General features: G+C 41.3%; 1 protein-coding gene across 1 annotated transcript in view; it reads right to left on the minus strand.

Annotated features, from left to right (window-relative positions):
- Window positions 1-14,656, minus strand: part of CLSTN2 (calsyntenin 2) — a 309,152-nt gene that overhangs the window by 78,532 nt on the left and 215,964 nt on the right. Inside the window, exons 3-4 of the mRNA XM_014870252.2 lie at window positions 3,939-4,134; window positions 2,128-2,336 (exon numbers count right to left, since the gene is read on the minus strand). Coding sequence (XP_014725738.2) covers window positions 2,128-2,336; window positions 3,939-4,134 — 405 coding nt within the window. The remainder of the gene's footprint in view (window positions 1-2,127; window positions 2,337-3,938; window positions 4,135-14,656) is intronic.

Here is a 14,656-nt window from a genome sequence, read left to right on the forward strand (position 1 = left end):
TGGCTAAAAAAATCTGTTAACAAAATCCTAATTAGCACAGTATTACCAGACAGTCCTAGGCATCTCACACATCTATTTTAAGCACCCTACAGGGAACAAAAATGGGCATGCTTCCAAAGAATTTGCAGCAGTTTATATCAGCTGCCACAGAGAGACAGCAGTGTCTCACTGTTTCAGCAGTGAAATGTGTTGGAACTAAGCAACATATTTCTGTCACAAAATAAGCCATCTATTCTAACTTTGTCTCTAATCCCAGTGGGTTTAAGCAATTACCATTATCTTAAAAAATTGCAAACTAGACTGCAATTACTGTTGGTTGTGGCAGCACTGTTCTTTTAGTGAACAAATAGATCAAAAATATTAATTGAATTCATGACCAAGAAACTGCAAGTATTACAACCTCATACCAATTATTCACTGCAGGCTTTAAAGTCACATTTAAATCAATGATTTTCTCATTGCCTTTGCTGGAAAGCATGTCCCAGGCACATGAGGACAAAGATGTAACCAAGGACTCCTGACATTTCCCATGCTTTTGATCATGTCTCTGGCTGTAAAAAGGCATGAGCACTCCTGAGCCAGCTGCTCTGTGTGATAGGAGCTGAAAAGCCACGAGCAGTAGAAATGACTGCTCTGGATCACACCAATTTCAGGGTTTTCTCTGTCCCTTATATCTGCCAAAAACCCCACAGGAAATTATGAAATACAATCTGTGACTTCTCTAAGTACCTCCACACAGAAAGTAACGTGGAGCCTTGGGAAAAAATGAATCCAGAGGCGTGGAGAACTTTCTTTTATGACAACATGGGAAATCTCCCAGTTAAAAGAAAAATCCATGGAGAAGAAAAGCTTCTAGGGAATTTCTTCCAAATATTTTCTTCCAAATGCCCACTTGCTGTAAAAAGTCCTTTGTACAGTTCTCTGGATTCACAAGAATCCTCAGGATTACTGTGCCAGCTACCCTCATTTACTCAAACACCAACATATTCCTCATGATTGCACTTCCTATGCCATACACTTGCTTCCCAGAGTGTGATAACGAGATGGAGTTTTCCCCAAAGTCATTATAATTTATTGATGTAACAGGTTGTCTTCTGATGCTCATCTGTGCAGTGTGCAAGAACAGCACAAATACAGATTAAAAAATTTTTAACGGGGTAAAGAGTTTTTATAAAACATCCCAACATGAAAATGAGTGCTCAGAGAAAACAGTAGCTCCATGCATGGTTTCAATTTACAATTTGGCCAAAAATCAGGTTTAACTTCCAAACTGTACTCTCCTCCTACAAACAACATGGCTTAAATGCCTCTGCTGGGAGAGAGAAATCAGAGCACTGCTGGGTATGCACACAGGGTGTTTCTCCTGGGGAAGGTATTTTGTATTGTCTGAAGCAAGCAGAGAATTGGAGGAAGGACCTTCCACACACTTCTGATGCAGCTCAGCCGCCATTCCCAAACTCAGTTCCATGCTCTTTGCTGTTTTAGGAAGCTGACATACAGGGCCACCAAGGTCAAAAACTGCTGCATATGGAAAACCTTATATGGTTTATTATTCTCCCTAAAATATAAAATATATACCTCAGAAAAAATTACTAAAAAAAACAACAAAAATTTAAGAAGTGGTACTAATTTTCCAAAGTACATTTACTTCCATGCTGCAGAATAATGGATCCATTTCAGGAAGCACCACAACAGGGCAAGTCTGTGGACCTGTGACCCTAAAAGCTTTAACAATCAATAAGCATATGCAGAATATTGCATATTCAGGCTCTGCTTCATGGGACTAGCTGTAATCCAGTGAATAAGCCCTGCATTGGGAAATACATGCTGCCTTGGGGAATGCCATCACTTGGATAGGAAATGGGATCTGAGACAATTAGGAGAATGGACTGAGGACCAAGAATGAACGCTGCTCACCTAAAGCTGGTGTTATATTTCCACAGGAGGTTACTGCATTGCTTTCTGCCCCAGTGTTACACAAAGAGGATGGAAATGCTCAGTATGAGGATTCCTCCGTTGTCAGAGAGGAGAACAGGATTTGTCTCTGGAGTTCCCTCTCCAGCCAGGTGACAGCCCTGCCCCAGGCACTGCCAGCCCTGCAGACAGCCCTGCCGTGGCAGCACTCACCGTTCCTGTCGATGGCAAAGGGCACATCTGTGGTGACAATCTCGTAGTTGCAGATCTGGCTGTACTGGGGGGAGCAGTCCTCATCTGTGGCTTCCACCTGCAGGATGCTGTCATAGATCTTCCCCTCTGTCACCGAGGCCTTGTACACGCTCTCCTTGAAAGCTGGGGAGAACTCATTGACATCCTTCACCTGGATATGGACTACTGCCCTAAAATAGGCACAGAAAAATATCAAAGACAAAAACTAATTTATTGTGACACCTCACTAACAGTTTCTTTTCAAAACACTTGAAAAGACTAACAGAACATATCTATAAAACTATGTAAGCACCTATTAAAATGAGATATTACTCAATTTTTTTGTTTAATTTTGCCCAATTTAGTATCTTAATGTGGCAGTAGGTAAAAGTCTATTGCCATGGCTTGTAGGGAGAGGGTTTCATGGTGCTCCCTGTTAAGACCTGCCTCTAAAAATGAACCCCAGCAGAAAGTCAGTGATATCATCATAGGGTAAAATAAGCAAAGAGGAAAAATTCACAGTAGTCTTCCATATCCACTACCTAAAAATGGCCAGTTTACAAACATTCTTCCATATTAAGTAAGGCTCTCACCTTCTGCTGATGATAATTATCTAATCCTCCAATTTGTTACAACCCTGTACACGTAGCCCACCAAAGCCTTTGGTATTTAGTGAGTAAATCCTAAAGGCCTTGACTTGGAAGGATTTGCTTTCTGGTTTGATAGGCAGAGTGACAGAGGGACACAGAAGGGATCTTCTGGAGCAATGGCAGAGCTGCAGTAAAGGCTGGGACCCCAGGCAGCATGGTTGTGTGTGATACTAGACAAAGTCTGGTGGCAGTGGGTCAGAATTCATTTAGTCAAGATTAGACCAAAACTTTCCACAACTGTATTTCTGCCAGATTCTTACTGACGTGAGAGGGGGAAACATAATAAAATTTGATATTGTGAAGCAAAACCTGTTCCTGCCATTTGATGGTTATCTGCTATTGCAGGCTTCCTCCTAAATCTGTATTCTTTTTAAATATCCTGAAACCTTCAGCATGCATTATAGACCTAATTAAATTTTTAATTGTTGTGTGTCCTGGATGAGCAAAAGGAAGAATGATTACTATAAATCATTTATTATAATGGCTCTCAGCAAAACTATTTGTACAGCACTTATACATCTACGTGAGTTAAATTCATCTTTAATGACAAATGGTCTGGAGCTTAGTTTCATGAATTCAAAGGGAAAAAAGGCACTGTGCCACCTGAGCTTGTTCAGGGAACTGGCTCCACAGTAAAAAGTACCACCTACTGACCTTCAATACACTCCTCTTCAGTGGACTTCACTTTCTCAGAGACTCACTGGACAAAAGCTGAGGTCAGACAGTGCTCAAATGTGACACTGCTCAGTTTATGACATACATATACAAAAAAAAGGGGATTATTCCTCTCATCTTACCATTTGAAATGAGATGAACAGAGAGAAAACCAATTTAAAAACTGCAAATATCAATTGAAAGCCAGCTTCTATGACCTGGATGTATTTAACAGGAAAGCAAGAATGGAAAATAGAAACCAAAACTGAGATGAGTTTATCCACTTGAACGGGGGTCCTGTCCAAAGCTTTAACTAATGCAAACAAAAAGGAATATATTTTCTAACAGGAAAAAGGAATGACAAAATGGGTGGAATATTGCAACAGTAGTTCATCTTTGTTTTGTTTGCTTTCTACCTGACAATAACATAGACTGTAGAGAGAATGCATGCCAAAGCAAAATAAAAAATTTCTCCTCATTTTCACCCACTTGTGAGATTTCTTCCAGTTTGTTCCAGCTGGTCCTGACCCACAGTCATAGGCCTGGATGATGAATGTGTATTCCTTCTGCAGCTCACAGTCAATGGGACTCCTTGCTCGAAGCCGACCTTCTCCAGATGTCTTGTTCAGCACCACGGCCTCGAAGGGCATTTCTTGCCCATGGATTTTAAAAGCACAGATTTCACCTGTGAGGAACAGCACAAAACAATCATAACTGGGAGGGCGCTCTGAGTCTTATGCACTGGAGTGACACTTGGAAAGTTAATTTGCATTTCACCTGTTCCAGAGGGGGAAATACAGACTCAGGCACCGGGTCACTGTGTATCCAAAAGGGCCATTAAGCAGGTGCCTGTGCAGTGGGATGCTCTGACTGCAGCTCCAGGTACACTCCTCCCTTTTCCTCCCTCAGTACTAAATGGTTTCTGAAAGCCCAGGGGGCCATTCTATATGGCACCAACAGCAATGGTGAGCTAAAACATTTTTGAACTAAATTAAGAGACTGTATTTATTTAAAGAAAATAGCAAAAAGAAAAATGATGACACTTCAGAGGTATCTTTCTTTAACTGCTGTCACTCCTTGAGCACTTGAGCTGCCAGGTGGTAGCAGATGTGCAGATTCTTGGAGTTTAGTTTCCCAGTAGTGGAAAAACTAATGGTGCAGAACATGGGCACATTGAAAATACACCCTTTTTTATTTACAGACATACATCATTTTTGGAACAGAAGTAGCTGAAGGCACACAGACAAGTGTCCCTTTTGGACATCTCAGTCACCCACCCACCCTCTCACTCTCATACATGAGTGCCTTCTTGGCAGCAGCTTGCTCTGCTTCCAAACTGTTTCCTAATGTAATAGATCCACAGCATCTCTCAGAGGAGTTAGAGAACAGAACAGATGATATAGCAAGGACTAAAAAAATTGATTTGGTCACAAAAGACAACATAAAGAATCTCATTCTTGTGAGAATGTGAGACTAGAATGGGAGAAAAGACCCAGCTTCTTGTGTTCCTTTTTTTATCCTTCATAATGATAGCAAGGATATGCACAGAGTTAATTTTTAACTACTCCAGAATCCAACTTTAAAAATGAAATATTTATACAAAGATCAATGTGACTTAAATATTTTTCTGATACATTAAACACATGCTCTTTTATGAGCAAGTCAGTCTCGGGACATGTATTATAGATTCAAAGCCATCTCCCACTCACATAATCCTTTTCCGTTTATTTCCAATTTACAGTCGCAGCATTTTGAAAATCTCCTTGCCAATCATATCCGAGCCAAGTACCAAATTCTAAATTAACTCTGAATCTATGACCTCTGATTCAGGCCTGGCTCCTTTTCTCTATTACAATATGTTGTTTATTTTTGCAAAAGAGGACAGTGACTTTGTAAAAGTGCTGAAGTTCATCATTCCTATTGTGTATGAAAAATAAAAAATGGCAAGGGTGTGTGTGCAGGGAGGGTGGGGATTAGGTACACTGAGGTATAAACACAGAATTTTTAGGATATTCCCTCAGCTATAATCACATAGGTTTCCCTTTATGACCACAGGAGCTGAAGCTTTGCTCAGACACATCCACTGACATTTAGGCAGACAAATCCCACACTTAACAATTGCAATCAATCCTGTGAATGTCTTTAGAGGAGCAGCACGCAGTTTTTTTGGTAATTCTGAGGCACTGAAAACATACATTAGGCATTGCTTAGACATTTTTCTGCTGCACCCTCTCTCTCCCTGCAGGGGTGAGAAAGGGCTGTGGAGTTTCCCAGAACAAAGCTGTGCTCTTTTCCAAGCTCTCTGCTGTTCTCCCTCGGTGAACTCAAAGATTTGGTCTACAGAAGAAGCAATGGACTTTTGCTTGGGAATCAGATTTTCAAAAAGACTAACACCTTGCACGTTGATAAAAGCAGTGGTAATGAACTGTGCACACGGGCCAGAGCTTGAGATGAAGAGAAGGCTGAAGGGAAGCAGCTTGTTCAGCTTTCATCACAGGCACTGATCACTGAGTTTGTATCCCACTGCTGTCCCACACAACCTTTGAAAACAACTATTCTCATTTCCTTGTAACTTCAAAACAAAACGTTCATCTGAAATGATATTGTGGATTTCAGTTTTATTTTAATTGAAAACAAAATAAACCAGTGCAAACACGGGAAGTCTACAGGCAAATACTGTTTTTTGTGTTCTGTGAAGACTGGCCTTCATAGTTTCTTAATAAAGTTTTTCCCAGATGCACAATCCATCAACAGAAATCTTAACTTCAGTGGTTTGTGTTTATTATTTTATTGATCCACTGTTTAGTTGCAAACAAGACAGCATTTGCAGATGTCCAAGTTATAGTTCTTAAAAAACAGAAATAGCTCCGGGCAGAAAAAAGTTCTCTCAGCCCTAATCTAAAAATTTATCGTTTTTCCCTCTCCAAAGGCAGACCCCTAATGCAAAGCAATCGTAGAAGCAGCACATGTTCCAGTTAGTTCTCCGCAAGTATTTTAGAAGTCTCTATATCTCGCTCCTATGCAAGATACCCCAGCTTTAAATATAACTCTTAATTTTTTTAATATAACTCTCCATATTCCCATTTGCCAAAGATAAAATAATGACAGGTCCCTGGATATGGTGAGATATTTGTAAACACACTGCAAAAAACCCACATACACTTCCAGAATGTGGCTGCAGAAACCTGCTTATTTGAAAACAACTGCAAATGTTTTTTAAAAACTGAGTAAGATTTTTTTTCAAAAGAAGGGCTGTATTGCTGTTTCCAAAGAAATGAACTAACACTGTCGAAAAATTTCAATGTATAGGATCATCATGTTTTTTAAAAGGTGTCTTGATGGCTGTATTGCAAGTGGAAATGATAACATAGTTGTAAGAGCTGTAATAAAGCAGATGAAGTAAGGTCCACTGCCAGACGCACATGCATTGACAGATATATAGAATTACTATTATTAAACATCACGAACTGTCTTTAAAACCTAACAGATACTATTTCTTCTTATTAAATAGAGCTACAGGGCTTTATTTCAACTCAGCTGAGCTAACCCCAGACCTACACGATGCCAGTGGGAACCGTGCCAAGTTTATCTTACTTACTGGGGTCTTAGGGAAGTATGGGTTTGTAACTCACTCGAGAAAAAGCAGGCAGGGCTTCTCTCCTACTCAGACTCTCCACTGAAGTTGCAGGACCTTGGTGTTGTAAATAAATTTACAAGTTAACCAAGTTCCACCAAAAAGTTATTGTTTGTTAGTTGATAAATTGTTAATTGAGTTAATGTTGTTAATTTAAGTACCCCAGTTCAGCTGTAATGTTAGTTCCCCTGTTCTCCGATCCCTTGGTTGTGTACCTCCCTTTTGTCCATTGGGTATTGCTGCTGCTGTTCCGGCATGGCACCAGAGGAGGTGACATCATAGGACTTCTATGCAAAGTGCAGAACTAAGGAATTATGGGTACCATTTGGGTAAATAAATCCCCTATAAAACGAGCCAGCTGAAGTTCCAACGAGCCAAGATGGTTTATCTGTGTTGGGAACTGTCTCCTGGAACTGCACACACATGACACCCAGGATCCTCACCCTGATAAGAACAGTGCCCGGTCAGAAATGGGACCCTAGACAGTGAGCAAAGATTGTCTTCCTAGGGGACTCCTGTGAGGATGGAAGCCCCAGCTCTGCCCTTCGTGGACAAAGCTGCACTGAGCCTCCTCCTCAGCGTCGTCATCTGGGAGCAGCGCGGTGGTGTGTGCGCACCCCATGAGTACCCCCACCCACAAGTAAAGAGCTGATTCTTAATAAAGGCCTTTCAAAGGGAGCTGGTGTCCTGGCCCATTTACTTCACTTGGCACCACCTTCCTCCCATCTCCTTTGCAAGGTTGAAATAATGAGTGAAAACTGGGACATTGTTTTTTCTCCCAGCAGACAACCCAGCAAAATTCTGTGCTTTGTTCTTAATTTAATTTGAATGGGTTTGGGAGCAGGTGGATATAGGATTTTGTGATCACAGAAATGGTGGTAGCACTGAATTGCTAAAAAAAGGAGAAGTTGCTGACACCATGTAAAGGTAGAAGCACATTCATGAAATCCTAGAGCAATTGCCAGGGCAGAGGGAAAATGCCTCTTCTCCCAGGTCAGGAGGCACACTCTGAGGCCTTCCAATTGCTTCCTACAAAACCTTCTGGTTGCAGGGTTGAACTCTGCTGAGAGTTTCACTTTAATACATGTTTTAACTAAACTCTAGACACATTTTTTCTTCAAATCATTCAGACTGTCATTAGCCATAAGCACCTATTAATTTTGAAGTTTGCATTCTTTTATGTTTAAAGCCATGGTAGATCCATGTTACTACTGCAGGGATAATAAGGATATAATTTCCTCTGTAAAAATTATAATAGCCTGAAAAAAAGAGCTACTGATGGTTCATAATTTCTGAAACATAACCAACAAATTTATCCACTGTTTGGAAATTGATAAAGACAATGTTTCACATTCAGTCACATTTACATGCAAGATTTAGCGATTATAAGACTTAATCAATAAAACCGTATTACAAATTACTGCCTTCTCTATGAAACACCAGATTCATGGTTCAATCCCCAATGTTACTCCTTTAATAACTACACAGCCTCATTCACTTGAAATCAATTTCAGAAGTTATTAAAAAAACACTGCATGCTTATGCGGCCTTTCACAGCTCCCTTTGCTACTTCCTCAGCCTTCAGCACACCAAGAATAGTGAAGATTTCAGATGGAAAGCTGGGCTCTCTCACACTCCATCATTGGCATCACTAGGTACAAAAGGCAGCAGCTGTGTGTCAATCAGGAATCCCCAAATGCTCTTTCACTGGGCTGGCTGAGGTCCAGCAAGGGCCAGCGCTGGGCTACCACAAGCCTGCATTGCTCCAGGCTGGGGCACAGAGGCTGAAAGTGGCCAGCAGAACAGGACCTGGGGGTGCTGGTCAGCAGTGCCTGAACATGAGCCAGGTGTGCCCAGGTGGCCCCAAAGGCTCACGGCACCTGGCCTGTACTCAGCACTGGGGAGGCCACACAGCAAACCCTGCGCCCAGCTCTGGAACCCTCCCTGCAAGGAAGGGCCAGAGAAGAGTTGGAGCACCAGGCTGGTGAGGAGCAGCTGGGGGCTCAGCCTGCAGAAATGGAGGCTCAGGGGAGACCTCACTGCTCTTGGAGGTGAGGCTCGAGTGGGATGGGAGTCAGTCTCTTCTCCAAGGTAACGACTGACAGGGTGAATAAATGGCTTCAAGCTGCACCAGGGCAGGTTTAGGTTGGATGTTAGGAAAAATGTTTCCACCAGAAGCGTGGGTCAGGCACTGGCACAGGCTGCCTAGGGCAGTGCTGGCATGGCCATCCCTGGAGGGAGTCAAAAGACATGCGCATGTGGGACTCAGGGACATGGGGTAGTGATGGCTTGGAAGTGCTGGGTTAATGCTGGACTCAATGATTTTAAAGTCTTTCCAAGCTCAGGGATAACTGCACACTCAGACAATCTCGAGATTCCTTACAGAACAGAGCTCACACTGCTGTGTCCAGCACACGTCGCTGTGTGACTGCACACATGGATTTGTTCCTGAGACCATCTGTTAACTTCAGCTACATTTTAAAGAGATGAATTGTTTCCCTCAAGTGCCATGAAATGATGCAGCTCCACAATATAGAGATGCTTCAGAAAAAGCATAGGTGTGAAAAAGAGGTCACATCTCACTAAACAGCAAGCAGAGTACACAAAAGTGTTCTAAAAGCTCAACAAGTAGAAAAGCTTCAATTCTATCTTGTACCTTTCAGGTAGCAGTAAATCAAACATGAAGCTCAAACCTCTAGGAAAACAGGCCTCATTAGTTCACTGCTGACAAAATTACTCATTTACATTCATATCCTATTCTAATTGTATTACTCTCTAGCCTTTTATTACACTTCCATGTGTGTTTTTCTCCAACGTGCAAATCAACATAGATGATCCTTTATTTAAAATTAAGGTTGCAGTTTTATACTTGCTGAGGTAAGCACAGAGACCCTGGACGATCCCAAAGTGCCAAAGAATCAAAGCCCCAGGATCACATGGCAAATCCACTCCCACCTTGAAGGAGACAAAAGCCCTGTTCAGGACAGATGCATATCAAGTTTTGATGCAAAGAACAGACAGAAAAGCCATGATCAAGTTGTTACAGTGACCTACAAAGCTTTGCACATGAATGACAATAACACTGCTCTTTCCTTAGGTGCGTCCTTCAAGAACCTAATTCAGCTCCATGGATCCATCAAGTCCTAACAGAGGTATCTGACAGTCACCACTAATGAGTCTTCTCCATACACCACATTCCACCAGTAGGCTTCCAAGAATTTTATACAACCTGTGGATTTGCTTTGTGGCATGACCTTCCTCTTGTTCTAACTAAAAGTTTATTAACAAAATTGAAGTGTTCTCGGTATGAATCAAATTTGAATCTTTAAGGCTTTACATGTGGATGGAAATCCAAACACAGGCACACTGTTCTTGGAAAATTCATCAGCAAAGATCTCTCCTGGCACTTGGATGGACACTTGCAAATAAGAACCCTGCTGGGACACTGCTCAGTTGGCTGTTTTCTCAGAAATATAGCACTGACCCATGACATGCTGTCAATGTCAGATTTCCCAATAACTTTTTTTAGGAGTTGTTTCTCCGTTTTGTTGGGTTTTTTTGTTGTTTCGGTTTTGTTGTTTTTTTTTTTTTAAATCCAGCCTTCCATGGTAGCAGCTGTATACAAGTTTCTCTGCTGGAATCCTGCAAATACCTCCTGCAGTGCAGAGCTGGTGACCTTTTGAGTGTCTCTGTGCCACTGGGAAGGTTTACAGCTTTGATGAGGTTTTCTATCAGAGGCTGTAGCTACTGTTTAAATAATTACAGAATGCAGAAGGTTATGTTTTGAAGGAGGAAAGGGCAGTTGTTTGGGAAAAGGAGGGAAAATAATAATTAGAGATGTAAAATATCTGTAAGGATAGGGGAAAAAAATAAGGTGGTAACTATTGTATAGCCTTTTCCAGCTCATTTAAGTCAACACTATTAACTCACACTGAAATACTGAATTCCAGGAAGCAATACTGAAATCATGACTAGAGGGAGGTATTCACGCCTTAATATAATACCAAAATTTATTATTTCCTCATATCTAATTTTATGGGCAACATGCTCTGCAAAGCAAGACCATAAATCCACTGCTATCCCTCCTGTTCTATGGATTTGAAACTGGAAGAGGGGGGAAACTGCACTTGCACTTCAAGTAATTAATTGTTGCCATAAGCTCACACCAAATGAACCAGACTTCATCCTTCTGCTGAAGCAGGGATCAATTGCTCAGGATAAAGAGATAGTTCTGTGGGCAGCATAAAAGCAGCAGTGATACCTGGGTTTCCTCCTGGCTCCACAATAAGTTTCCCTACCCTACAATTTTGTTTACATAAATCTTGCTTTAAAAGTGTCATTTTTCTGGACAAACTGTGATTCTAGTGAGATATCTGACCACATTGCTCTGTTGGAATCCCCCACTGCTAAGATGCACATCCCACTCAGGTCTGCACTCCAGCTCAAATGATGGAGAACTGATAGATGTTTATTTGAAAACTGCAATAAACATTGAGGTGGATTAGAAAAATAAATAACAAGGACATAAATGTTTGTGCACATAAAGATGTGCTTAATTAACTACTGACAGTGCCTTTTGCAAACACCCTCTATTCTAAAAGCATAGAAATATAAAATATTGTCATTCCTTCCTCCCATCAATCAAACCCTTACAAAATTTACACTCTATTGCAAATAGCTTGAAACATTTCTTGATCTTTTATTCTTTTGAAAATCTGCAAGATTCAAGAAAAAAAAAAAAAAAAAAGGAAGAAAGTGTGATTTTAAGAACAGTAGCAAAAAGGTATCGTTTTCTAATGAATGTGTGGAGCTCCATGCCCAGTGCACCAATGGAAGGCTTTGTCAGCCTCAGGTTTCACCTCTGGAAGTATCCTGTGGATTCAGGAGTGCACTCAGTGCCACTCAGCCACGCACTCAGCACACAGGAGCTGCTGTCCCACTGAGTCACAGTGCTGTAGGGCACAGCACAGTGTCTCTAACAGTTACACGAGCATCACTGAGAAATATTTGCCTTGGCATGTTTTACACTGCCAGTTATAATGAACTATTTGAAAAATTAATCCTGCAACTGTGTAGTTAAGCCTGTGGAACTTCATCCTCCAGGAGCCAAGTGAAGCTGTGAATTACTCACTTTCCAGCTGGGTCATTTTCTGTCTCCTTTTGCACAGGGGTCAGTAACAATCACACATATCACCTGCACTCTGCAGGTCTGCACTGGACTGCAGCTTTGCTGCTGCAGCAGATCAAGCAGCACTTTGCTTCAGATTCCCCTTGCAGGAAACACAGAGGTCCAGATGCTCACACTGCCCTAATTCCACATTCGTGCCTGAAAGGTGGCTCACAAAGATATTTCTCCTCTAGATTAGTGAGGTCTACACTGAGGAAAAATAGGAGATAACTTGCCTTACGAGGCCCTGACCCAATTTACTGTGTGCATATCATTAAAAACAAAAAAGGTGGACCTGTTTTTAAAGGAGCAACCTAGAGGTCTCTGCACATAAAATTAAAAACGTTATTATGATGCTTGCAATAATTTCCTGCCACTAAGCACTACTGAGCAGTTAAAGAACAAATGCTAACAAAATATGTGAAAGTAGCCATGATGTATAATGTTCCTAAGATTTTCAAATTAAATAGAGACCTAGAATTAGGAATGTTGGCCACTGAATATATATTGCTTACAGAATTCCTACAGTCCTACAAGCAAACCTAACACAAATATTTCCTGCAGCAGGACAGGTGCTCCAACATGACCTGCTAGATTTGGCTCCCTTGTGAGATACACAGAGATAAATAAGAAAATTAGCATCACCATGTCACACTCAGAGTAGAAAACCAGCAGCTGTTTAGTCTGCAGGGAGCTCAGCAGACTGACAGAAAACCTTACTTTTTAATTAAACTACTTTCCCGAGGGCCTTATATCAAGGCAGACAATTTCTGAGATAAAGCAGCTTGGAAAATGTTGAATTTATTAAATGATTATTTCCCGGAATAATTTTAAAGGCGTTGTTTGGGGCATAGTTAGCTAATTCAAAGCACACAGTGAATGATCAATCAGTTTTCTGTTTCTTTTGAATCAAAGGCATGAGTTAGCTCTAACTTGAGGGCTATACCAGGAACTTAGGACTGGCTAGCACGTAATTTAAACAGGAGACTCAACCATGCAAATCAGAGGAGAGCCAAGTACCAGGAGCTAGGGCTGTCCTGCAAAAATAACAAACATAAAATAATTACACTATTCTACCTTTGAATAATTGTGGAGCTTGCATGGCATGGCAGCCTATGAAATGAGTTCAAAGGGAAAGTCTGGACCTTTTCAGTGGATCCTAAACTCTTGCTAACATACATAGTAAAATGTCAGAGATGCATTAGGTGTCTCAGGACTCTTCCACCTTTTACCCAAGAAAACACACGTGAGAGGCAAGACACTGAGTGAGAGGTTAGGAAAGGGATAAAGTGCTCACACGTCCTCAAGTCTTCGCTCAGCTATTTACTCTGGTGTGGCTTCTTCTTACAAAAGAGCAGATTAAATAAAAAATTTAGGAACATTAATTTAATCTTGGCATGGAGCCTGGACACAAGGGATTAGCCTGTGCCTCCTGCAGACATGAAGCAAAGTAGAGCACTGAGTTTAATTGTTACAAGATACCATATGGTTCCTCCTGATCATGGCTTTTTTTCATTTGTCTTTACTTCCACTTGCCTGTCTTTAAACAATCTGAAATACTCAGCTCTGATGTAAAGTCATAATTTGGATTGGATCTCTAGACAGGATAAGTTACTTTGGACACAAATGCTTCTGCTACAAAGCATCATCTCAAATGAAAAGCAACACAGTCAAAATTATAGCATCTGGCTTTTTATCAGAATGGCAATCACGTAGTGAAGATAACAAAATTCATCAAAACAAAAAGTAAATGCACATCTCCCTAGAAGAGAAGTTGTACACTAATTTGTGTGGACATTTAGAATTGCTCTTCCTCTTTCTAACAAAATATATTCAGTTCATCCTAATCCTCTGAACCTCACAGTTTCCTCCTCTTTTGTTCTGTTAAGTTTAGTATTTCCTACTACATATTTATAAAGAGAAATGTCCGTCTCTTTCTGTACTGTGCTGGCCTTAAGCCCAAGGTTACTCCACACCAGCTCAGTAGTCCAGGAGCTCCTGCCCCTGACCAGAGTTCAGGCAGCCAGCAAATGTCTGTATTTTTGTGCAGAACAGGCTTGCAGTGCTGTGTCACTCCCAGGCAGTCAGGGGAACACAGATTTTCAGACACAGCAATCCAAGACTCCCCACAAGCACAGCTTTGGGCAGAGCTGCCTTCGCTGCTCAGGCTCAGTGTTTGACACGAGAGGTGTGAGAACCTGAGCTGTGTGAGCTGACTGCCTCAGTACTGCCAGCTGCCCTTGGGCAACTCCGACTTGACATTTTGCTCCTTATACACAGCTTTTAATTCTCCTAACAGCAGCACAAATGCTTAAGGAGAGCAAAATCCCAGATTTTTCTGAGACAGCAACTAATTCCTACTCAGCGTTTGGTAAGATCCTTGTTTTTCAATGCAGGTCTGCCAGC

This window comes from Sturnus vulgaris, chromosome 10 (assembly GCF_052056855.1).
Source record: "Sturnus vulgaris isolate bStuVul1 chromosome 10, bStuVul1.hap1, whole genome shotgun sequence".
NCBI lineage: Eukaryota > Metazoa > Chordata > Aves > Passeriformes > Sturnidae > Sturnus > Sturnus vulgaris.